The sequence below is a fragment of the Mytilus californianus genome, unplaced genomic scaffold, assembly GCF_021869535.1.
Source record: "Mytilus californianus isolate M0D057914Y unplaced genomic scaffold, xbMytCali1.0.p SCAF_14, whole genome shotgun sequence".
NCBI lineage: Eukaryota > Metazoa > Mollusca > Bivalvia > Mytilida > Mytilidae > Mytilus > Mytilus californianus.
The window spans coordinates 21089925-21114654 of NW_026262626.1; the positions used below are offsets into that span (position 1 = coordinate 21089925).

At 30.8% G+C, this 24730-nt stretch overlaps 2 protein-coding genes across 6 annotated transcripts in view; one reads left to right on the forward strand and one right to left on the reverse strand.

The window, feature by feature from the left end:
* The window catches only part of LOC127724369 (uncharacterized), a 205814-nt gene that overhangs the window by 106830 nt on the left and 74254 nt on the right, over window positions 1-24730 (reverse strand). The gene's annotated exons all lie outside the window — the stretch shown is intronic.
* The window catches only part of LOC127724368 (fibrinogen-like protein A), a 432225-nt gene that overhangs the window by 46706 nt on the left and 360789 nt on the right, over window positions 1-24730 (forward strand). For 2 of the 3 annotated variants that reach the window (XM_052231317.1, XM_052231318.1), the window contains exons 2-8: window positions 8589-8657; window positions 10430-10501; window positions 11028-11099; window positions 11610-11669; window positions 11917-12059; window positions 14402-14498; window positions 21365-21529. In XM_052231317.1, the coding sequence (XP_052087277.1) occupies window positions 8589-8657; window positions 10430-10501; window positions 11028-11099; window positions 11610-11669; window positions 11917-12059; window positions 14402-14498; window positions 21365-21529 (678 nt within the window). The remainder of the gene's footprint in view (window positions 1-8588; window positions 8658-10429; window positions 10502-11027; window positions 11100-11609; window positions 11670-11916; window positions 12060-14401; window positions 14499-21364; window positions 21530-24730) is intronic. The other variant, XR_007992463.1, reaches the window with a different exon arrangement.

Sequence of the window (24730 nt, forward strand, 5' to 3'; positions counted from 1 at the left end):
AATAACATGACAGAAGAACAATTAAACATATTAAAGTCAATACACATAGCTCATTAGCATCAAACAGTGTGAATGATTATGCAAAAAAGATATACAACATATATGGATCGAAATGACATAAATCAAAGAAATACATTAACTTTTCTGATGAACAAGGATAGCTTTTTGTTTAGTTCAGTATTACAATAAAATAGTAAACCTTCAAACTTGATAATGCTCGGGTAAGCTGTGTTGTACATAGGTATGTATTTGTTTCTTAATGACACAATATTTAATTTTTACATATAAACAAAATATGGAATTCATCTCCAATAGCATTTGTACATAAGTTACATGTTCTTTCCTCCCTTGGGATATTGTACCAACGACCAGTTTCTATAGGTAAATGTAAATTAGATGTACACAGTTTGGTTAACCATGTTCGATTAAATTCACTAAGTCTCAATAAGTGATTTTCCAAACAAAACTGTTTTTTGAATATCGAATAAAAGAGGCCACGGGAGGAGTTTTGTATATCACTATACTATTTTTGTATAAACTGGTCACATACAATTTGCTTCACAACAATTTTATCACAAAATACAAACTGGTTTTTAAAAATGTAGCTCATTCCAACTTCATTAAAAATTGCTTCAACACATTTAATCCATTTGAAGGTATATTTAGTTTTAATTTGTAAGGATAACATCAGTTGATACAAAATACTACTTAGTTTAGAATCATTTTGTACAAGTCTTGTCCAGAATGATACCATTCTAAGTTTAACTTTAATTTCGAAGGGAAATCTCCCAAGTTCACCTAAAACCATAACATTTGGTGTAGTGTTCCTTACTTTGAGTACTCTTTTACAAAACTTCAAATGGATTTGTTCAACAGTTTTAAGGTTTTCGTATCCCAAAATTTCGGATCCATACAATAAAATTGGTTCTATCATCGAGTCAAATAGCTTTAATTGAATATCAACAGGTAAAGACTCATTTCTGATAAGTTTAAAAACACAAAACGTGGCCTTTTCTGCTTGTTCTACAAGTTTTTTCTTAGTCTCAATAAATGTACCATTATATTTAAAAATAACTCCCAGGTAAGGATATATATCTACAATATCAAGAATTTAACCTTGTAATGTAAAACTGAAATTGTGGTTTACTTTTCTTTTAGAAAAGATAATAACCTTGGTTTTATTTACATTTACTTGTAGTTTCCACAATGAACAATAAGACTGAAATATATCAAGAGCTTTTTGTAAACTATCTTTACTCTCTGCTAAGATGACTGTGTCATCCGCATATAATATAATAACAATTTTATAAAAAATATGTAATTCACTCTCAAGTTTCTCTTTAATCATTTCTAAGGGCAGTCCATCTAGCTGACGAAAATAGTCTTCAAGATCATGTAAAAAGATCAAGAAGAGAAAAGGCGATAAATTCTCCCCCTGTCTAACACCTGTTAGACATGGAAAGAATTCTGACTGAGAGTCATTAAATTGAACACAAGATTTAATTCCACTATACATATTATACACAACTTTAAAACATTTCCCTTTAATTTCACTTTTTTGTAATTTTTTCCACAGCCCTGTACGCCAAACAGTATCGAATGCCTTTCTAAAATCCACAAATGTACAAAAGAGTTTCTTCCCAAAAGAAAAGAACAGTTCAATAAGTGCGTGTAATACAAAAATATTATCTTGTGTAGAATATCCCTTACGGAATCCAGTCTGGTTCTCAGATATAATATTCAGTTCATTTGCAAAAATATTCAGTCTAGTATTTATAATGGACGTGAAAAGTTTCCTAAGGCAACTGATGAGAGTAATTGCTCCATAATTATCAGGATCAATTTGGCATCCCTTGTTTTTGATAACTGGTTTAATAATACCAGAAGTCCAGTTTTCAGGTATAATACCTGTATTCAAAATGAGATTAAACAATTTACCATAAATAGATACTAGACTAGAAGGCGAATATTTCAAATATTCGTTCAATATTTTGTCCAAGCCCGGTGCTGTATTATTTTTTAAATCTTTTATAGCTTCACTCACTTCCAGTTCAGTTATGACTCCGTTCAAGATCTCATCACAAATTGAATTATTACAAACATCATTTATATCAAAGTCCTCCTCATCATCACCGACATAGTCACCAGCGTTTAATTTTTTTTGAATATTCATAAAATGTTTCTATGTCTATATCTTGATTTTCTTTTCGCCTACTAGAATATTTATGTAATGTTTTCCAGAATGCTTTAGTGTCCCATCTAGATAAAGACCTAAGCTCACTGGAACATTTCTCCGAGTAAGCTTTGAAACTTGTGTTCAGAACCTTTCGGTACTCCTTTGCTAATCTATTCATGGAGTCTTTATTTTCAGTTGTCTTGATTTTTGAGTAATAATCCCTGGGTTTGTGAAAAGCATTACGCTTTATTTTACAATCAGTATTAAACCATGGTTTATGATCACTTTGTTTTTCTTGCTTTCTTTTTCTCGAACCAAAGACAGAAGATGCGGTATTCATCAATGAGCTACCAATATCATGCAGTATACCGTTAATCTGTTCAGGCGAGTACACTGTTCACCTGTTGTAATACTTGACCTATGTCATCACTGAGCACCCGTTCAAATTCAGGTGCCTTTTGAGGGTTCCATTTGACGTAAGTATTACCTTTGTTTTTATTTTGTTCAGTCTTTAGTGCCACTGGAGATGCACTGTCAATCAAAAAATGTAATCGACAATGCACATCAGAGAACATGGGGTTAAATTCAATTACCTCAAAATCTGCAATATCATCAAATAAATGCGGAGATACAATTTAATAGTCAACGAGGAGATGCACTGTCAATCAAAAAATGTAATCGACAATGCACATCAGAGAACATGGGGTTAAATTCAATTACCTCAAAATCTGCAATATCATCAAATAAATGCGGAGATACAATTTAATAGTCAACGAGGCTTGCATCTTTGCAAGTAGTATTACCAATACATTTTTACAAACACGACCATTTGCAAAACAAATTGAACATCGTTTACATAGTTCCACAAGTTTTTACCATATTTATTGACGCGTGTATTGTCTAAACTAAATATTTAAGTAGGAATACCCTTTTCTGTCATAAGATTGTATAACATGAAATTTTGATCATTTGACACTTCAGTATCAATGTTTAGAATCTCAAATAAATGTTCATCTATTTCAACAATGTCACTTAATCTTCTGGTTCTTGAATTAAAATCACCGACCAAAGCAACTTTTTCAGTATTTTTTGAAAATTTTAACAGTTCTTCTTCCACTTCGGTGAAGGCATCATCTGAGGAGTATTTAGAAAATTCAGTTGGAATGATAAACACAACCAAGTAAAACAGAAGAGTTCGAATTGTTAAGTTGTGTATTGTCTTTAAAAATTTCAACCCATAGAACAAATTCTGACTCTGATTTTAAAAAATTCAAAATGTTGACAATCTTTTCTTATATATAATTATTATACCACCAGATTTTTTGTTATATTTTTTTCTGTGTTTGGCTACAAAAGTATAATCGAATTTAAGAAGTAATTGAAGTTTCAAATGGCACGCGCCGTTTCCTGGGATATGTCATGCATGACCGATTATTATACTGAATACAAATTATCATGTTGATTAGCTCCTTTGATCTTTAATACTTAGAAGTGACTAGTGATGGCAACACCCACATAAAAGTAAGCTTTGCAAACAAACAAACAAAAACTTTCCTTGCGAAAACAAAAATAATAAAGATTTTTTATTGTTTTAGCTAAAATGTTTAATGCATTTTTCGTTTTGTTTGTAATAGTTGAAGACAGTTAAAAATTTAAGAAATCTTCACACACGTCTTGTCTTGTCTATAGTCTGGAAATTTTCCATTCAATTAATTTCGTTTGAAAACGTTGAAATTGATCTTTTTCATTGCAAACCGTGGCTTTTCTTTGGAGTAAAAACCCTTTTTCAACTATACGATGAAAGTCCTATAATATAAAACTTCGTAGGTAATAGTTCAGCATTGATAGTAAAAAAAAAAAACGGATAATGCATCAATAGAGCGCCTAATGCATAAAAGAAAAATACCGAAATATATGTTTATAAATATATCATGTGCGTGTTTTGTTCTAACTTCTTGTAATGACCAGATCCATTTAAATAAATAACGTTTTGACTATTGAAAGTGTATCCACATATTTACAAGACACTGTTGTTTTGGCGTTTTCATTTTTTTACTTAATTTCTTTAAGTTCCTCATGTATTATAATAGGTTAAAATTATTCATAGACAGCTTTTGTATGCAAATTTTGTTTAAACAAAACATTTTTCGCCATTTAAACTCATTCTTGTCCAGTACTACATTTCTTTAACGAGTGAAACTGTGAATTTTTGTTTATAAGCTTTTATCTTTATTGCGTAAAAAGACGTACGATACGTGTATACATTGTAGTTTCAAACTTTATTGAGTGAGATGTATTACCCCCATTTACACTCGTTCTTTTCCAGTAATAAATTACTCAAACGAATTTGAAGAGTGCCTGAACGAATTTCAATATGAAAATAAATTCTAAAAATGAATTTTTCTCCGTTTTACTGTCAGTTTTCTGTCCCGATCAAGACCCCCTTTCACAAACGGGTTAAAATAATGCTAGCGTACATTGAAATCCCGTCATTTATCATATTTGGGTATTTGTTCTTTACAAGTAGTTAGATTTGGTTTTACATCGAGCTCATGGGAAAGTATTAACTTTTTGGTCTTACTGAAAACATGTTATTTCACATCAATGTTGGTTTTTGCAAACCTCAAGAACAGCGAAAAAGACTATTTCGAAGACTGTTGAATGTTACTCAGTCCGTTCTTACAACAATTAAGACCTCGTGCACATATTTTGAATAAAAAAAAAAAACCCTAGAAACCTGCCCGTTAGCCAAACCTAAGAAAACACGTACTCTGCCAAGATATTAGACTTAGCAAAACAAAAAAAACAAAATAAAAAAAACACGTGTTTGCCTTTGTATGTTAAACTTTATATATAGGATAAAATCTGATATTCGTTTATTCATTTGATGTCATTGAAAAACAAAAACGAACTTGTAATAGGCAAACTATATAACAATATCAATTTTTTTTTTCTTTTACTCGAAAACTGCAGAACGTTCAATAACAATATTAATTTAGCCGTCCTCATTACACATAAACTAAATATTAAAATACATTGAGTGGGACCTTTGATTTTTTTCTCCATTATATTAAAATTCACTACACATAAATCAATTCCGAAACAACTTTAAAATATTGCATAATTAAATTAAATTTACACTGTTCTAATAACATGATATTCATAAGCAATAAGGATAATCCAATCAATTTTGTTGATTGCATTTTTCACGGCTGAGTAATTGTGTAGTCAGTGACACGTGCCCCCATAATTTTGTAAAAATTATAAATCTCTATTTAAGTTCGTTTCAAATGGTTAAGTTGGATGTATCCCTATGAAGGTTTAACGGAACCTTTGTTTTTTTAAATGGATTCGTGTTCTTAACAAACTTTATAAAATAGATTTCGGTAGTATATTAAAGTGTAAAGTGCGAATTTTTTTTTTGGCTTTCGTAAACGCGGGGAATCATAATAGATGAATGTAGGATTTTGGGGTTTTGAGGTTTTGAATGATCCTTCTCGGCTTTCGTTTAAAAGATGTCAAGACAGTACGTTTCAAAGTTGATACGAAAAACATGAACCTGCCAAACCTGAACAATTGAAAAATTTACGTTTTTAAGTGCCGGCTGCATGGACAATAAATTCATTAATAAAGATAATTAGAGAACACATGATCATCAATACATGAATTAAAATTCAAGTTTTTTATGTGGCAGTTTGTTTGTTTGAGAATCTTCAAATGTGTTGATATAGTACGAAGTTTTATCGTGTAATGACTTTTTAGATTGCTAATCTAATAGACTCGTACCATTTCCTGTGTATTAGAACAGGTTATCAAAATACGTATTCACAATTGTCGGTTTGGGGAATTGATACGGTTTAATCTTAACTGTTGCGCGTTGACATGTAAATGTCTTGATGAATAAATTAAAACGATATGATTTGGCTTTACGGTGTTAGATATTCATGCGAAATAATTAGTTTATATTTGGCAACATGAATACTAGTATTGTGAAAAAGCTATACAGATTTTGCCTTTATAAATTAAAAAAAAAAAAAAAATCAAAACGCATGTTTTGATATGAAATTCTAAAAGTTCGAAACTGATTATTTTTTAAACTAGTGCATTGCAATTACATTGGAGATCCTGGTTGGTGAAGCTTCCTTTGAATTTATCTATGTTAATGTAACGTCCAGTGGCAATTATATATATTTATCAAGCATATTCAGATCGTATAAAAATCAAGTCTAACGTTTGATTCATAAGTCACGTAAGTGATGTTGATGGTTCGACCGAAATGAAAGGTTAACATTAAACTGACACGTACACAGAGAAAGTCTGACTCGTTTGGAAAATACTGAGAATATTCAATTATAAGTTACTTAGTATACTTAAACTACATGTGGACAAATTTAGATTATATTATTTAGATATTGAAGTTTTATTTAACAAATTTTCTTTTTTGCGTCATTTTAAAAGAAGTCTTGCATCAACAACTAAAATTTACTTAATTTATTGATATGTAATTTTAAAGGGGAATATTTGATGGAGATATATTATCTAACGAAAATCAATAACGTTTGGAATGGACAGACGATTATAGATATATCTATCGGGGTTTCTTTTCTGCTTGAGTGATTTATCTTACAAGGAGGCGGACGCTTTAAAGTTTAAAAGGACTTAACATCAGTTTGAACTAGTTTAACGGGGGCTTGGCATTTTAGTTTGACGGAGGTTAACCGGTCTTAAAATAACTTGAATGACCGCAAGGGAATCTATTTGACTGGTATTAAAATAGTTTAAAATGGATTGAATAAGATAGAAAACCGTTTTTAGTTTTTGTTAATCTGATTCAATATTCCAGTAATCTTTTTTAAAGAGGGTTAATACCTATTTGGCCGTTTAAGCTAAATTCTGGTTACTAGTGGCATACTATTAACATTGTATTAATGTTCTTGTGCAGTAGTAGTCCAAGGAAGACTTTGCAATTCGGCATTTCAAAGACTACAAATAATGAAAAGGAGGGGTGTCAATTTGAAATTAGGGGAGGGGGTGTACTCGAGAACGTTTCATTTTTTTTTTTCAATTTTCTCTAAAACAGGTATTTATTTTTCGTTTCAAATGTTGCATTGTTCATTTTAATCTTTTATGCAAAAAATAATTCCAACAATTTGTCATATTTATTTCAAGCCGCCTCTATTTTTTTTAAATTTTATTTTTTGCATGCCGGTAACAATGTCATGTCATTAATTTTTTCTTCCTTTTTGTTCTACCTCCCCAGAATATCAAATGGTCGACCCCTGTTCTTCAATGATTTGCAATATGGGTTTAAATGAGAGGAATAAGTAATATTCTCGGAATTATTAACTGCCTAACTGTAGATAATTGGCATACATTTTCAAATAGATTCAATAGGTTATCATGATATTACTCTCCAGGATTGTAAATAAGATTTCAACGACGTATACTAAATACAGTAAATCTAACATAAAAAGATACTGCTCATTATAATTTTTGTGGATGCGTTCAATTCCAGTTTTTTACTGCCTTTGTCCGTTCATCTCTTTTGTCGCCATAGATTAATTCTGTTTAAGATATTTGTCTTTTAATTATATACTTTATCAGTGTTGCATATTTTTTGCCAGGAAAAGAAATGTGGGCTGAGCTGTTATATTGTCATTATAATGATTCTAACTAATAGAGGTAGAACAAATTGCAGTGCATTCATTTCATTAGGCCCATTTTTAAAGTTCTTGAGTCTTCACTTTGAGTGTGTGCTTTTGAGATTCTGACAAAGAAAATAATGAATTCTGAACCTGTGACATGTAACTGTTTACATTTTAGCCATACAGTTAGTTGTTAATTGATAGTTGTCTCAATGGCAATCATACAATATCTCCCTATTCTTTTATCTAATAATTGGATTATCAAGGCTCAAAATCCGACACGTTGACCAAAGGAGAAAAAGATCCCAAGGGCAATGGACATTAACTACTCTGTTAATTTTATTATTTTATCATAAAATTTATGTTTGATAACACCAACATTATCAATCTGATAAAATTTATGAAAAAGATTTGAATTATTAAAGGCAGATTAACACACTACCATTGGACCTTAGTCTTAATAAACATTATTTTATTTGCATTAGGAATAATAAACAAGGGTCAAACCAAGGCTAAAGAGTAAAATAATGTATTGACTTTAACTTGCAAATGAATTCACTATTAGTCATCAGAACAAATAAACTTATGAAAACAAATATTTAATATACATGTATTTTCTTCAAAAATAAACAATTGAAAATATTTCATGTTATACTCATGGTCAGTATTTTTACCAACTTATAGATTTTTCTAGAAACCTTAATAATTTAAAGGCTAATCAATATGACTTTAACAGAAAATATTTTCAAAAAAGGATTTCATTGAAGGGACAAGGAACAAAGATGAATTGTCTGTGGAAGACAGGAGGATAGATGAACTGATGAGCATATTGCAAGGTAAGAAGAAGACATTTATTCAATGTTCTTCTCCCTTTACATATGTTTAAAAAACAACTGTAGAATTAAGGAGGTAACCAACACTTTGACTAAAATACATTTTGGCTCGTTTAATTTTCATAAGATTTTGACAAAATGTTTACTTTGATGTGTTGACAAAAATATAAAAAAATCAAGAAATTTGAACCACAGTTTACAGGACTAATTTCATTGGATATATAGCAGCATGTACACATTCTGTATGTATGTGCCTGTCCCAAGTCAGGAGCCTTTAATTCAGTGGTTGTCGTTTGTTTATGTGTTACATATTTGTTTTTCGTTCATTTTTTGTACATAAATTAGGCCGTTGGTTTTCTCGTTTGAATTGTTTTACATTGTCATTTCGGGGCCTTTTATAGCTGACTGTGCGGTATGGGCTTTGTTTATTGTTGAAGGCCGTACGGTGACCTATAGTTGTTAATTTCTGTGTCATTTGATCTCTTGTGGAGAGTCGTCTCATTGGCAATTATACCACATCTTCTTTTTTATATTGACAAACATTAATTTTGATAATTTAGAAGCTTGGTTTCCTTTTCTTATAGAAAATGACGTTAAATAATTTCAGGCGTCCGAAGCGCATAGTATGTGATTTAAACGTTCAGCCGATTTTCAAAGAGTTAACTTCGTTAGGTATTCTGTACCCTCTTAAGTTAGAAAATGTTTCCTACAAATACAATTATTTTACTACTTGTGCTTGCAAAATAGTAAAACAAATTTGTATTGCTAGTCAAGAGTAACGGTAATAGTAAAGGGAAATAAAGTTCAATCGTTTATTTCACACCTTTATTTAGACCATGATAACTAAATAAAAGAAGATGTGATATGTGCGATATGTTTGAGAGTGGGGTTTCGAACATAAGAGGCAGAACCTCACAATAACGAAATATAATTCAAAACAAACGACTCATGTAATGTTAATGTGATAATCAATTAATTTTTTCTTCGTTATGAATTTTGATCATCACTGTCATGGCTTGAACTCTTTTCATCCTTTTTAGCAATGTTCAGATTTCATGGGCGAAATGATGTATTTATCCGAAAATCAGCTGATTAGGACATTCATAGCTTTTTTTAATCATGATTTTTTTTTTTTATACAAAATATGAATCTGTAGATTATGATACAGATTTTTATTCAAATAAATGATATTCTAAACACAATTCTTCGCAAATCAAGTGCTAGGGTAATTTATATCAAGGATGTTCGATGACAAAATTAGAAATAACATCAGTTCTTAAATGACGTCTTTATAACCTATAGCTAGTAATTGAAAAAAAAGTATCATATATCAAAATATTCAAAACTACTATTTACCAAAGAGAGATATTGTGATAATTTTATAGATAAATGATTTTTTGAATTGAATTTTTGACGGGAACAAGATGTCCCAGTTTTTTTCACATATAAAATGTATAAGAAGAAATTAATGTTGAGTTGTTTTAAAAAATACAAAGTAGAAAATCAAAGAAATCAAAAATAGTTCACTGCAGGTGTTTTGACATGAGAGTTTAGAAAATGCAAAATGTAGTGTTAACAGGGCAATTTTGTATATATAATGTAGGAAAATATCAGAGGCATTGCAAACTTTCAATGATTATTTTCAAAAGTGAGAAGCCAAAACCCTTCAGTACGTTGCTCTATACGACATGGTAAATCTGATCAAATTATGTAGGTACTGAATTTCATGTAATTTAACACATGTATAGTGCTAGCAATATGTATTGAAATTTCAGGTATTTGTGTACATGAAAATCCCGATCAGACTGTTGAACAACTGTTAAAGGATACCGACACCATTCTGAAAAGTATGTACATTACCCATAGATTGTCTCTATATTTAGATTAGGATGATTTTCAAAACTTTTAATGAAATATAATTTTAGTTAAAACATTCAAAGTTAAAAATTCATTAACCAATTCAAATGACAAATAAAGGTAACACAAAAAAAACCCCGAAAGAATCGTATGAACTCCAAAGCGAAATCAGGGTAGTCAACAGTACAACCGTCTCCTGCTATGCATCCGTCACCCGCCACGCGAATCCTACCTCAGCCAATATATCGTAATCGGGAATAATGCACAGTAGAATATAAATAGTAAATCCGTTTAGACTTATTTAGAGCAGCTGAATATACTTTTCTATACATGATATTTAGTCTTAATTAAATGAGTTGATTTATTCGCAAGCAACCCGTTTGTTAAAGACAACTTGGTGTAACTGAACTAAAGGACAGATTTATGTTTACCAAGTTTTAATGTTTATGCATTGTATATGTTTAAGTTATAAGTTTCACTGTTATCTTGTATTCGCATTTGCATTTTAATTTGAAGATATAGGTGTGTACAAAGAGGTCGTGAAGAAGAATAAGCTGCTTCGCAAGGAAATCAAGTGGATTTTTGAAGGTATATCACCAAATAATATATATTGCTACACAACAATGGCACAATTCTATAGAATGGTAAATGATACAGGGATGTGTTGTAGATATAGTGTAAAGCTATGAAGCTGTAAAATTATTTGCTTACAATAACAAAACGGGGATATACCTGAGAAAAAGTTTTAAAGATTTAACTGAATTTCTCATTTTCTGTTTCCATTCGTTTTTTTTATTAGTAAAATTCAAAAGCATCCCATACTTTCCTAACGGCAGATTTATATGTTGAGTACAAAATATAATACATATCAGGAAAAAGAAATATTTATGTTAAACAGTTGCATGTTTTACCGACTGATGATTTCTGGTTGCTACTTCTTTTTAATGATTTTTAGCTGTTGGCAGGACTAACCAAGAAAAGTGCGTTCGATACAAATCTTATTAACTGCTGTAAGGAATTGTCATATTTTAGTTGCTTCATAAGATGCAAAGAGATTGCAAAGGTATTTTGAATGACTTGGAATTTTTTAATTTTTAGAATCAGAAGGGCAAAGAGAAACTTCCAGAATTGTTGACCTTATCAAAAAAGGTGTGAAAGGTTAGTGAACGTGATCATAAGTAACCTGTCGGATACATGTATTTTTGTATTTAAAGGTTGAATATATTAAGATTAGAAGGCTATACGTATTTCATTGTATAATTAGGATTTATGAATGAGTTTATAAACAAGATATGCACTAATTCTTAACTTTTACATGTATTGAATAAAATACAAATTTTTGACATCCCTTGAATAGTTTTCTCTTTGAATTTTCTTTTAATGATTATGCTTTTTAAAACACCAGATGTTTGTGTTTCCAAGAAGTTCAAGGACTGTAGTGAATTGAGTGGTAAAAAACGTGAAAGTGGAATATATACAATATATCCAGAGAAATCAAAAGGAATAAAGGTTTACTGTGAAATGACTGTAGACGGTAAAGGTTGGACTGTGAGTATCTATTATCCTTCACAAGCATGTTATAAGAGATTTTGAATGCGTCAAATCAAATATTATTAGGTGTTTTTAAACCAGAATGAGTAAATTAATCAATACGTATTAACTTTGAAATTTTATCAATTGCATTCGATATTATTTTTAATATTCTTTTTTTATATCCTGTCCTATAGTATTTGATGTAACTTCTCATTTCTCATTGACAATCTGTAAATTTGATATCTATTTTTATGTTCCCTGTGATTTATTTTGCTGCTTCATTCATATCTACAGTTTTCCAAGACATGTTTATCCTTACATCATTAGGTTTTACTTATAAATACTGTTGCTTTTTTAGTCAAAAACTGTGGTTTTTTGTCATTTGGCAGTAATTTTAGGAAGTAAATCGGTCAATAGTTTTTGAACCTCTTTCTTCCAATATTAGTTGATGTTGATAAAATAATATCCATCCATTGGTACTTGGTACAGATAGCCTCCCTAACGAAACCACTCTTGTAAAACGTATGTATAACAGTTTGCCTCTTGATGGTTTTATTTAAGTATAATGATTTTGTTTGGGGTCTCCTTGAAGTAAACTTTATTCTGATATAAGGTTAAGTTTGATATAAAAAAAAAAATCCGGTTCAGCTTAAACATTTAAAATGAAAAAAAAAATGTCGACGCAAACTTGCAGTTTAACCACATTTAATACATTAAACAGCGCAGATGCACGACATTGTTTGATCTAAGCATTTTTTTTTATAAACAGTGAAAAGGTGCGTTTATTATTGATTGTTTCTCTACTTGCAAACTACGCTTTTAGTTAACTTTGCCCATCTACAATTGACAATACTTAACGCCGTCTTTCATATCCAGTAACTTGCGCTAATTGTGTTTTACTTTTTTTACTGACCTGGTATTATTGATGTATTTTTACAATCGTTGTGAGAGTTTCTACTCAAACAAAATAAATTTTCCTTTTCCTTCTACATATTCTTTTGAAAAATGAGAAAGAATAAGAAAATACTAAAGTGACATTTTAAATGATTACTTGAAAAGCATGCATGCAAAATAAATTCCGTAAATGTTCGTGCTAATAAAGTGTTGCCATATACATATTTATGGAAATGCTGATGTTCCAGGAATAAAGTAACAGATTTTTATAGCAACGTTCAGTCTAAAAACAGACTTTCATTTTCGATATCTTGACACAAGTCTGTCTCTGTAGCATATGTAAAGTGTAAGTGTATCTTTTGGTTCTCGTTCGTTGAAATGTTCGCGATTATATCAGGCAACCAACTTTAAATTGTTTAGAAAAACTAATAATCTAAATAGTGGAACAGGAGTCAAATAAAAACGGTCTCTTTCCGTTCGCCTTCTAGACAATCATATGTATAAAGTCTTAATCATACCTAGGATACTGAAGAATCCGATTGACATATTATTGTCCAGGATTTTTTTTTTTTTTTGAAGTGTTGTTTAGGTATTTAAATGGGTGCCAAAGTAATAACATTAACGGTATTTGTCTAACTGTACCAGATGTGTATTTCACAATAAATAATGTGTCTTCAGTGAGGACCCAAGCCAATATATTTAAAAGTCCAAAACTTATAAGAACGTTAAAGGGCTGGTAAAACCAAAATGGACCAATTTGAAAAGTAAAGTGAAACCCGGACAAGGAAACAGAGCTATGCACGAAGGAGATGCATTCCTCTAATTATAACAACAAAATTTATTAAAACAAAAGTACCGAAATAATAGCTATTGAACTGAAAATAAACTGTGCAATTGTTTTATCAAGCAGTTAATATCAAGGGATACATGCAGGAATAAAGTTTACGGCTTTGTACAACATATCAATTATGGAGGCACGGTATGTGTCTAACACCAAACAGTTCAGCTATTTTTCAGTTCTATTCAGTATGAGCATTTTTGACTTCTTTTACCTTACCTATTTAACAAAGACTTTCACGTTTTGATTTCGACAAATGTACTACCGAATGACATGTGAATTGTGTTTCCGATATCTTACTTTTGAGGAAAATCATGGATATATAGATGTTTATACAATTAAAGCTCTATAGTATTCTCACTCAAGGTACAAATTTGGTGGTAGTGTAAGGGAAGTTTTTAACAGTTCAAGGGTCATGATAAGAAAGAAAAAAACTTGAATGAACACGTTTAAATTTTATGTTACTCGTTGACGATTGCTTTGGCAGATTGAGCTATGTTTTAACCTTCACCTTTTTCCTTTGTGCTTGTTTGGAAAGAAATATCAGAAACGGAGGAAAAGTATGCAAATGTCTTTGTTTCGCATACTTTTAGTAAGTTGATTGCAAAAAATTCCATATCCTTAGGTAATTCAAAGAAGAATCGATGGCTCCACCGACTTTAATAGAAATTGGAACGACTATAAAGAGGGATTTGGTGATCCACGGAAAGAATACTGGCTTGGTAAGTTAGCGTATGGCGGTTATTCTTTATATCAAATAAGCACATCTATTGGCCATTTGAAGGCCTCAGCAGTTTGACAAAGGTACTTGTTATCTCAAAGGTTCTCATTTGAAATTTTAAATTTCGATGGTGATTTCAATAGCCGGAATTTTCTTAAAGACTGTTACCGTCGATGTATATATAATGAAAAGAACATGTTTAAATAACGTAATATGTAAGAAATTTCCAAATATTTTTACAACTTTTTGTGCGAATTCCAGTTAACAACCAATGCATGACAAACCTACTATAACTAGAAGTCAAAATTATTCTTAGATAACGCACAATACCTTTTGCTACTATCCCCATGTTTGTAACCACAGTTTGTTTGTTGCTGCGTTACCAGATCTTATTATTGTCAGTAGTTCGAAACTGAAGTATCTCCCACGTCATGACAAATTGTAAATAAATTCTATAGGAACAACAACATTATCTGACACCATACTATCATAAGATCACATTCGGAATTATTCAATTATTATTCAATGTAAAGTATATTATTGCACGTATAAAGAAAAAAGTAAAACACAAAAATGACTATTTCAATTTAACCATCAAACAGTCTATTAAAATAAATCTTGAAATAAGTAGTTTATCTTTTTTTGACATTTTTTTATTCTCGAAAGAAGTTAACATTAAAAATGGATAAACAAGTGAGGCAACAATATTTTACTGATGTTCATATCTCATATACAAATCAAGATAAAACAAAAACTAATAGAATTCCATGAACTTCAAATGGAGCTATACCCGATAGGTCGACAGGTTAAGTGTCTCCTGCTATATATGCATTACCCGCCATGCGATTCCATACTCAGTCAAAATGTCAACCCAGGAATATAATAAATTCGGTAAATTTACAGATCAGGTGCGAGACTTTTTCTATATTGGAAAGATCTAAGACCGCGAATATATGATGATAGTCAGTTGAGACACATACGCATTTAGCGAGTGACATTTTAAAAACAAAGACGCTAAGTTAACGACTTTCATGCACCCACTCACAGAAATGTAACATACGGATATATTATATATCATTCAAAAGCTTATTATGTGGACTTTCTGTTTTGCCCGGTCATCAATATTTCGTACGGTGCAATTTTTGTTAAATCAAGGTCAAAGGTCAAGCATCAACTTCCCTAAAGTTCGCAAGAATTAAGCAAAATGATCTCTGATGGTTCTTGTATGATAATTTTTTTTCTTCTAAAGATCATAGGAACATGATATAACAGAATACCATAATTCCAAATCAAAAGCACATTAAAATGTTAATTGTGCAATATTTACAGAAAATTGCAAGTCTTAAAAAATCCTTCAAAAATAATAAAAAATGAAAGCAACACGTTATAAATTTGATGCGTCCGAAGCGCTTTTCTGGATTTACCTTCATCAGGAACGCTCAAAGCCGAATATTTGAAAGTCAAGGATGTATAAAGACCGAAAATGTTGCAGAGCATAAACCAAAAAGGATTTAAAAAATAGCCAAATCCACCTAAGGCCAACATTGCCTGAGGGAGTTGAAACCTTAGTTTCAGTATAATTTCAAAATTTATAAACGGGCAAATTTAGATAGTTTGTTATAAATCATGTCAGTACCGGAGTACTGACTACTGAGCTGATGATACCCTCGGGGACTGATAGTCCACCAGCAGAGGTATCGACTCAGTGCTGTAAAAAATGAAAACAACACGTTTCGGAGTACATATTATAAATTGCCCTAAAAGCAAAACATTTCTTAATTTATCAATATTTATATGTCTAGAATAAAATACACTGATCGCTTATAAGTGAAGGGAGTTTATTTCCGTCATTTTCGACTAATTCAATTAATATGATACTGGTCAGGAATCAGCTTCCTAATAAAGCTTTTGTTGTTGTCCTATATACCATCATCTACAGATGGGGATCATTTTGATTTTCATTGTTTGGATAATACATCGATTGATGTCAATATTAGGAGAAAATAACTAACCATATATTAAAAAAGGGGGCAATAAAAGTGCTAAGGAATATACAAGGTATATACAGTAAAACTATGTTTTTTCGATGTCGAAAGTGGAAGACATATTAAGAAGTTTATTCCCGTTCAATATTCGCATGTATACTGTTTTCACAAGAAGCTTTACAATAACAAATCCGGTTAATACTTTTTTATGTCAAAACATTATTACATACTATATCAGTGAGGTTATCAAATAAGTATAAAAAAATGATTTTGTGGTAGATTAGTTACCCTTCCTAAGCCACGTCAATCATCACATGTTTAAGGTAGTGTTTTGCTGACTGTTGTTTGTCATACGTTTATCGCTTTGGTCATGGTGTCATATGTGTGTTTATCGGAAATAAAGGAATCATCTTGTCCCTACGGTAATTTTCTTTTTCTTTCCATTCATATGTCCACCCATTAGTCTAAAAAACTAGGTAATAAGCAATACTCCTACTACAATGTACTTCGCTTGGTAAATTTAAAGAAGTTAAAAGTTTTAAAGTGCATATATGGAGATCGTTCATGAAGGGAATTTATTTATTGTAAACACATTCAAATAGAGTTAAATAGAAGTACAGTCCTGCTTTTCAGTTATCTTATTTTCAACGCTTGTTTGTCTCACATTTTAAAAACATACAATTTTATCAACGAATTTTAGAAAACAATTTATTTACACGACTTTTGTGATTAAAAATATAACGTGAATAGAATTAATCTTGTTTTTCTCTATTACGAAAACAAAGTGTTGAAATCGCCAAAACAATCGATGCCAGGTTGACAACAGGGGGCTTATCGCAGCAAAAAGAAAAGTCCTATGTATTGTATGAGGTTGCCTTCTTTTTCAAAACGATCTTGTTGATGAATGGTTTAATTGTTAATGTGACACTTCCACAGTAATTTCTTTATTTGTAGATTTTTATTCTACATGTAATAATTTGACTATTTAGCAGGTCTAACAATAACTATAATATTTCGAATTGCTATAATTTTCAAATCAAAAGATAACGACTGCTAGCTGATGTAAATAATCTTCGCATAGATACCAAGCTTAAAATGTTGTTTGGCAGACGTGCATTTCGTCAGAGATTCATCAGTGACGTTAGTATTGAAAAAGTTTAAAAGGCAAAATAAAGCATGAAGTTGAAGAAAAAACTCCGAAAGTTTTTGCCAAAAATAGCTAAGGTTATCTATTCCTGGGATAGAAAATTCGTAGTGTTTCGAAAAATGCAATGTTTGATAAACAATTAATTTATAATTATAACCATATCAGTGCTATGACTATGAGTATGACTCCCTGAATTCCTCTTAAAAGCATGAATTCCGAGTGTTTTGTTTCCTTAAATATTCCTTTTAGCATTTTTTCAATTATGTTTCTTCGACCTTATATTGACTACATACATTTTTTAAATGTATAACAGCTACAAAGCTATCTTTTTGCAGATCATAGTATTTTGGGCAACTATATGGGTTGTTATGATTGGCCGTGTAATTAGCAAGATGCGTGATTGCAGTAATTTAATGATGCTAAAAACATCCTCACCACTAATGAAATATGTAATTTGGTTTATAGTTATATTTTAGTTTTCACTCATTTCATAATTTCACTGGAATATTTCCATACATAATTTTGTTATTATGAAGACTTGTAAAATAAAAAATTGTCCGTCCTTGACCTTTTGTCGTGAATTGACAGAAATTGCACAATACGAATATTTGACGACCGGGCTAAAAAGATAGTACAGATGATATGCTTTCGAATTGTATACGATTTAGCCGTATGTTAGCTGGGTGCATTAAACATTAAATTTTATAGTGAATATCACTAGACTAATTGTATCAATCAACAAATTCAAATTCAAAAACGCAAAAATAAAGTAAATAGAAAAAAAAAGTACTACGGTTTCCATTATTCCGGTACAATTCTGTATCATTATTTTTTTCTGTTTGATTAAACTACAAATATCTTAAATACCTAAGCAATTAGATGATGGGCTAATTATAGCGTAACCTCTTTGTCTTACAAATATGCAAGAACTGTTTGATAACAGTTAATATAATAATATTAGATTCGAGATAATGTATGATTTATATCACTGTGTCTATCCTACCCCGACAAAAAATGTTTGGACTCAATAGTATCTAATATCCGGTATTGTGACGCACAGACAGGAAAAAGGTGAGATTTCTATTAATTTATTTGTAATTTACATAATATAGAAGAATAAAACTACATATATAACTATTTTCGATTGTGAGATGTAGTTTTCTACAATCGTACTAGATCAACGGAGAAATAAGTAGAAAGGCACGTCAAAATTATGAATTGAATGTACCTTGCCTCGAATTTGTTTTATTTCTCGTTAAATTGTGCACATTGTATTAAAAAATGTACAGACAGAAAGATATTAACATGGAGACTGCAGGACTAGTCACTTTCAGCACATAAATATTTGATATAATGAACATGGAACGAAAGAAATAGGTCATGTCAAAATTCGGGGACCCGGTTGTTGTCAATGTGTACGACCCGGTTTCGTCCTACAATTTTACAAAACACTACCCGGTTTTGTCATACAAAAAAATGCATAATCATATAATGTAAATAATATTCCGTTGTTCAACAGTTTGATCGTCCGTTGTAAAAGTGTTTCTCTCAGAGGACATTTATTTGAATCCGCAAACACTTGAATTTCTGCTTTGTTGAAAAAAAATTTTTTGCTTTGTACAAAAACGAATACTTTTACAAATACGAAATGAAATGAAAGTTGTAAAGCAATTTGTGGTTTAAGGTCTCCATACGTTTTTTGATATGAATTACGAAATTTATGTGTTCAAACTAGATAGGGTACGGCTTTGAAAATTGAAGGATGTAGTTTTCTTGGAAAACATGATGGTTATCTTAATAAATATTCCACTCTACCTAGGGGTGAATTCTATGATCGTCTGAAAAATTGTATTCTGAACACGAAATGTTCGTTATAAAACCAGAGAATAAGACAAATTTGCATGCGGCGTAAAGGAAACAATAATCATGTGTTTAAAATCTGTTTACCTCTCCTTGTAACTATTATACTAAGTATAAATAAGTGACCTAGTCTCGGGCCATCCAGAAAATGCAACTGGGATTATTTTATTCATTATTTTATAAATAAACGATTAGTTTATCTCTCCATTGTGTAATGATTAACGTACATTGACAAATATTTTGGTCAGGTTTATAATTGTCAAATACAAGGGCGGATCCAGGAGCCGATAGAAGCGAGTGAAAACAATTTGGACGAATTTAAAAAAAAAACATTTAAAAATCGTAAAAAGCATGATACAATAATCTGTAGTAGCCAATGAAGGAGGCGTTCGCCCTCTACGTCCTCGATCTGCCACTGATATATCATAACTATATTGTATACCATCTTAAATGTTTTCAAACGAGAAAACAGAGACATCCGCCAAATAGGATTATCATGTTCATGATGTTCATTTTCAAAATTCACATTGGTATTAAGGTCTCGTCGGAATGCAAGATAAACAGCAAATAAATCCAGACTTATCATTTGTGTTGTAAAAAGCAGCTGTAACAGCAGATGAGTTTCATGAATATGCTCATATATAGTGAATTTCATTTAACGGACAATGTTCTGATCCATAAATCTGTAGTTTAAAATCGACAAAGACGAAACCGGGTCCTTATCTAGTAAACAACATTGACAAAACCTGGTCCTTCCATTTTGTCATGACCCATTTCTTTCTTTCCATGCACATAAATACAAACATTGAGATGCTCAAAGTGACGAGTCTTGCAATCGTCATGTTCATATCTTTCTGTCCGTACCTTTCTTTCCGTACAATGTGCAATTTAACGAGACATTAAGTAAATTCTAGGCAAGATGTACTCAATTCATCATTTTGACGTGCCTTTTTACTTGATTTTCCGTTAATCTTGACGGATGTAGAAAATATTACATCTCACAATTGAAAATAGTTTGTATTTGTTTTCTTCAATATTATAAAAATAACCAATAAATAAACTGAAATACTTCCTTTTCTCTGTCTGTTGATGGTCGGTCATGGTATCGGATATTAGATACTATTGAGTCCAAACATGTTTTGCCGGGGTAGTTTAGACACAGTGTATATGTTCCATGTATTATATTGTGGTTCAGGTTTTTACCCATGATTGGCACTATCAGTGTTTCCGTTTTCATTTTTTTTTTGTTTTTCCATGCTTTGCTAGTTTACGTATTAAAAGAATTAGAATATCATAGCAAAATTTATTATCAATATTTCTGTCATGTGCATTCAAAACCCCAGTTTTGTTTTAGTTTTGTTTTATTTTTATCTCGGAATGATGATCATTCGATCTGTGTTATTGTTTATTTAACTGAGTTTCTTTCGATTCTCTCTCTGTCTGTCTTTTCCTCTTTCTTTCTCAGTTTTTACTTTTCATTGTATATATGTATATGTATATATACCATATGTGTATATGAAAGCGCTGGCATGATTGAAAAATAGTTCAGAACTTATGTCAATAAACATTAGAAAAAGTTATTGGTCGATTTAAATCAAGATATGTTCTTTCAATAATCGAATTGATATCTAATCATTGAAATGAATCATGAATGATATTTCGTATTTGTTTGTAATCTTACATTTTAACACAAATTATACTGTATTTATGTAGTGATGTTGTGATTTTTAAAGCAAGCTTAATATGTTGCATATAAAATATTATTACCCACAATTATCAATTCAAACAATGTTCAACCGAAAAGTCAGAAGGTCGTTGGTATTTCAGTGATTAGGATTAAAAACTAAAATAAAGTTTAAGAATTTTACGAAATAGGTAACAAATATTTGAATATTATGACATCAAGTGGAAGATACGAACTGAGAGTGGATTTGGTTGATACCAATCACAAAAAGACTTATGCAGTTTATAAGACATTTGTTATTGGAGATGAAAATTCAAAGTACAAGTTAACTATTGGTGATTACACAGGAACTGCAGGTATGTGAAATCATACGTATATTTTTTACGTCGCATTGTTAGCTTATGATAGTTTCAGATATATTGTAAGACTTTTTATATTCACCTCTCTTGAAAATGACCCTTCATTCGATATTCTTTGCTAAGGGTCTTACACATAAAAGCTAAGTAATTTAATACATATTAAATACTTTGCTTTAAAAATGTCCCTTTAAAACAATAAAAAACAAACAAAAAACGTACCGATTTTCCTGTCGAACTGGTGAATACAAATTTCAGATTTTTCTTACTAGAATATTTTGCAATTTTATCTATAGATGATAACAAATGTTATATTATGTCGAATCACGATATATCTTGAGTAATTTAGGCAAATAAATCTCTTTCTATCTTTATACACTGTCCACGAATTGAACTATTGCCTCTTCCCAATCAATACAGTTAAATTATTCTATCTACTCCGTCGATACAGTTCACTATTCAGATTTTATTCTTTTAATCTATATACATATCATTAGCTTACCTAGCCAACAGGGCTAAGTAAACTTCTCCCACCACTTGTCGTCCGTCGTCATCGTTGTCGTTAACTGTTACAAAAATCTTCTCTTTTGAAACCTCTGTACCAAATCTAAGCAAACTTTGTCAGAATCGTTATTGTGGTCTCTAGGTTAATACTTTGTCAGATTACTCTGCCTGTGAACCGACATAACTTAAACTGAACATAGGGGTAAATAACAAGTTCTATTCATCATCTTGAAACCCGCTATAAATATAGAAAATGTAACCGGTACAGAACTGTTGAGACCTAACAACTGTCTTTTAACGTACAAACTAGCAGAAGTCTTCTTGAAGGGGTTATTGCTCTTTAATGACGATTTTTACGAATGTGTTTTCTTTTGTTTATTATCTTAAAAACCAAATAGATAGATCGACACTTTAAATAGCAAAATCGATCTGCAAGACAAGATCTACAAATAAGTCATATGGCAAAAATCGTCCGTCATCTCCATATTGGAGTTATTCCTCTTTTATGATGATTTTGTTTTTGCGTCTATCACTATTATATTCAAAAGTATAAATGATAGATAGACACTTAAAATAACAAATATGGTCAGCAAGACAATATTTACAAATGAATGAATTTTGCCAAAAGCATAAGTAGACTTTTTATAGGAGTGACTGCCTTTAGATGACAATATGTTAACCTTAATTGTGTTTTGGGTAGAAAGAACTGTTAACAAAAACATGATCAACAAAACAAGATCAACAAAAAGGATATTTTTGTCATGAATTCTATTTTAGTCTAAGATGTAAAAAGTAAATTAACAAAAATAAGAACTTCGAGGAAAATTCTAAACGGAAAGTCTCTAATCAAATGGCAAAATCAAATGCTCAAACACATCAAATGAATGGATAACAACTGTCATATTCCTGACTTGGTACAGGCATTTTCCTATGTAGAAAAATGGTGGATTAAACTTTGTTTCATAGCTAGCTCAACCTCTCACATGTATGACGGTTGCATAAAATTCCATTATATCGACATTTATATTATATATAAAGAGTGTCCATCGTTGAGGATGCACATAGATCTAGGTGAGTGATGAAGTCATCTATTTCAGAATCTATACATCTATATTTGCAACGTAATATTTTGCGAAAATAATTTAATTAACTGCCTTATAAATGTAGTATTGTGTTATTTATCTTTAAATAGTGTACGAATATGATATTTATTTATTAAATTTTACGCTTCAGTGTGTAGTAATATATACCTCCCAAACCTTTGAATTTGACTTTCAATAAAATCGACAGGATTTTTTCTTTAGTGTCGACTTGAAATATCATTGATATGTGTATCTTTCTGTAAACTTACTGTTAATAAAATCTTGATACTTTCGAAACTTTTTTTTTACTCAAGGTACAGATTGCTTACTTTTCGAAATGATTTGCTTTCTTCTAATTGTTTTGATTTTAGCACGAGTCTTTTTTAAACAAAACGCGAATATACCCGTATGTTTAGGTCATGTTCTGACATAAAAGTAAGAATAAGGTTATAAAAAACTACATGAATAAGAGAGACTAAATATACCAAAGGGAATTCAAACACAAGTCGAAAATAAACAGACAACGACATGGCAAAAAACGAAAAATGACCAAAAGAAAAACAACAGTAAACAACACACAACATAGAATACTAAATACTGAACAACACGATCACCCCTTCAAACCAAAGATAAAAACACGGGGTGATATCAGGAGCAGATCCTTCTTCAAATGTGGTAACCGTCTTGTTGCTCGTGTTAGTCATGTTAGTGTTAGTACAATTCCGGTGATAAGTATAATTCGGTATATCACATTCGCTGAAAGGAGTGGTTAACATAATCATTTTAAACTAAGTCTTTCTTTTTTTTTTCAGAATATGCCTTTACTTTTGGTCCGTTTTGTTTTGGTTATATCAGATGTTCGTTTTCTTTTATTCAGTTTTAGACTTCAAATATTTTGACATCAAACATCACTGGAGAGACAGTTATTTCCGAAATGCTAATCTGGTGTTATAAATTTATACCAAAATTTTGTAGGGAAATATTTTATTCGATGTGAAAAACTATACCTTACTGTAAACTAACCAATTTTCGCGAGTAGAAAAATAACGCGAATATGTAAAACTTGGATCTTTACTGATTTAATTACATCAAACAAATTTGAAAATCGCGAAATTAAATCGCCACGAAATGGGCTAGTACGGACTAAACGCGAAACAAAGTATCCGCGAAAATAAGTTGGTTTACAGTATCTTGACCTGTGCTAAAAAAAATTAACATACCTTTAATTGCACATTTGTGCGCACTGGTTCCCGGAACGTAGAACAAAAACAAGTACTTCTGATCTGAGCAAAAGGGCAAATGTTCCCTCCTATCTTAATTTCATATCGTGTCTTATCATTCAGAAGAAACTGTTAACTAGGATTCTACATGATCCCATGTCCTTTAGCTTTATTTCGATACCAATATTACTCAAATATCGTACTTTTTGGCAAAGTTAAAGATATGTGTAGGAACAATTTTGTTTAACATATGTGCTACTTTCTTGTATGTTCTTTCTGACCGTGCCGAATAAATAGTTCTATACCTATAGGTCTGAGTTCGGCATTGTACTCAAATAAATAATTTATAAATTACCACAATTGCATAGAGATACATGTAGAATGAACGTGAAACT